The 2,500-nt window shown below is 40.1% G+C and overlaps 1 protein-coding gene across 1 annotated transcript in view; it reads right to left on the bottom strand.

Annotated features, from left to right (window-relative positions):
• LOC122255138 (UPAR/Ly6 domain-containing protein rtv) overlaps positions 1 to 1,743 on the bottom strand; it is a 2,677-nt gene extending 934 nt beyond the window's left edge. The window contains exons 1-2 of the mRNA XM_043019050.2: positions 1,555 to 1,743; positions 462 to 623 (exon numbers count right to left, since the gene is read on the bottom strand). Of these exons, the coding sequence (XP_042874984.2) occupies positions 462 to 623; positions 1,555 to 1,627 (235 nt within the window). The 5' untranslated portion in view covers positions 1,628 to 1,743. The remainder of the gene's footprint in view (positions 1 to 461; positions 624 to 1,554) is intronic.
• Between the last annotated feature and the right edge of the window lie 757 nt (positions 1,744 to 2,500).

A 2,500-nucleotide genomic window follows, 5' to 3' on the forward strand; every position in this document is an offset into this window, starting at 1 on the left:
ATACATCTGTTCATGAATGACAAAAATACTCTACCACCATGTTGATACAATGGCAGGAAAACCCACCATACACAAAATAATTTTAAGGAAAGGACAGTTTCAAAGTGCTCCAGGATTTCATGTTCAGGTCTGAGGAGGAAGCAACACATAACAAGAGAAGCAGGTGAAGACAGACCTCACCTGCCCCTTTGCTTGTCCTGTGTTGCTTCACCCTTACCCTCATTTGTTCTTTCCTCTCCCTTTCCTCCACACACCTGTGGATGAAATCTAGGAGGATTTCAGAACTGTTGTCTCTTCAATAAACCCATTCTGTGTATGGTGTTTTTTTTTCTGCCACAACTGTTCATGTTGACTGTGTAGAAATTCTTTATATTCCCAAGAGAACATACCTCATATAGCCTTCTTAATTCAAATTATCAAAAAAATTGTTTATATTCACAAATGGAGTTTTGCACACCCACCTTTTCCGTCCTTCTTTCCCTCGATTCTCTTGGAGCACCAACCCGAGGCACATGGCTCAGCTGATACCCCGGGTAGCAGATGTGAGGAGTTAAATCTGAAAGGATCTTTGCAGTCTCCAAGATTGCCTCGAGACCTGCAGGCAAAGCACCGCTTTATCTGACCTGTGAAAATGAAGAGATTTGTATGAGTACAGGAATGTGAATATATATGTGTCTTAGAGAGCAGGAAATTGAATCATATGTAGGTGAAGTACATACATCATAGATTCACACTATTAAAGCATATTAAAAAAAAAAGAAACAATCAAACATGTGTATCGCATAGTAATTTTCTTTTTTTGGAGATATCTAAGGTGAAAAGAAGAGATTAATATTAAATGAGAAAGTACAGTAAACCTTTGACTTTTTCATACTCTAAAATATAGGCTAAAAGTTATGCTCAGCCTAAATGCAGGTGACTGAGAATCCAAATGGAGTATTATACTGGAATGTTGGATTCCAAGCACATGTTGGTTGCTAAATTGACACAAAATAGAATTTACAGAAACATAAAAGATCCAAGGAGGGAGGGGCAGCCAAAATAATTTGGAATGAGTAAATATGATAGCATAGAAGTAAGGCAGTGTGGACAGGTAGGTAAAAATGGTGAGAGTGGAAACGTCCCGAACATAAATCGCCGCCAATCCCATTACTCGACCTTTCGAGAGTGAAACCATATTGGTCTGACCAGTTCCTTTTGTCCTTTGGGCTTGTTAGAACTTATTTCCCGGACAGAAAGCAAAAATATAATCATAGATAAGATTTCAGAAACCGAAACAAATGAATAAATGAGTCACATAAATGTAACGGTGTATCTCGGAAGCTTTCACTTCACGACGAAAAAAATATAGACGTATGTTGAGAAGGGAAAGTAATTCCGTTAACACAAACCCATCTAACTCCACTTCTCTATGTTCTAAAGTATGTATGATATTAAAAGAGGTCAAATTTCCATTATGCTTCTCACAAACAAAATTTATCCCGTTATGTTTGACATTTAAAAGTAGAGCACCCACAAAAATCACACCAGCTTGTGTTCACCCATTTAACTTACCTTGTGCTACAGTTAGCGTCGCTAGTATCACAAATACACCAATTATACAATGTACCGTCCTTCTCGTATCCATTTTTACACACTTGTGAGTTCCAGGACGTCAATAATACAGAGAACTGAGACTAGACACCCGGAATCGCATCAGGTGAGCGTGCGCTGAGAAACGTCTACTTGAAGTCTCCAGCGTGGAGGGGAGCGATCTCGATGTCACATTGCTTCGTTCTCTTTCCAAATTGGTGCTCGTGTACGCGAAATGTCAATTATTTGTAATTTTTGTTACCTGTGTATTCGGCTGGTCGCATACGTGTGTTAACTTTCAGTATACATATAAGAGTTCCTGATTTAGTCATGGTGGTTTTAGTCATAGTAAAGGTAATACCTTAAATCCTGAATGATGTTAAAAGCAAAACGTGTACAAGTTGATGTCATGCGACAAGGGGGTGGGAAAGGCAAGGCCATTTCTCAAAGAAAACGGGAATCGGTAATCAAAGGGGAAACTATTATAAGCAAATAAATATATATTTTTTCTGTGTAATCTTACTGTGCCAGCGCACGGTGTTTTGTGTGTGTGTGTGTGTGTGTGTGTGTGTGTGTGTGTGTGTGTGTGTGTGTGTGCGTGCGTGCGTGCGTGCGTGTGTGTGTGTGTGTATGTGTTTGTGTTCATGAGCATGAGTAATATGCAGGGCGTAGCCAAGATTATAGGTTTTGGGAGGTGGGTCCCCAGGGGCGCCGGAAGCGCGGTGGCAGCAACGGCCCCTGCCACCCCCTGCCTACTAGACCTTGCTATAGAGGCAGCAGGGGCAACTTTGTGCCCTTTCTGAAAAAAAAGTGAAAGTAGGTATTTCGAAGGTGTCTTATTATTCTCGTTTGATATGAATGAATATTTTTTGGGATTGTTACGATATGTCTTCCGTTTACCTTTCATTCTCAACTCTTCCTGTTATAT

Source organism: Penaeus japonicus, unplaced genomic scaffold (genome assembly GCF_977035675.1).
Source record: "Penaeus japonicus unplaced genomic scaffold, GWHDUDI00000001_assembly GWHDUDI00000034, whole genome shotgun sequence".
In the NCBI taxonomy this organism is placed as follows: Eukaryota; Metazoa; Arthropoda; class Malacostraca; order Decapoda; family Penaeidae; genus Penaeus; species Penaeus japonicus.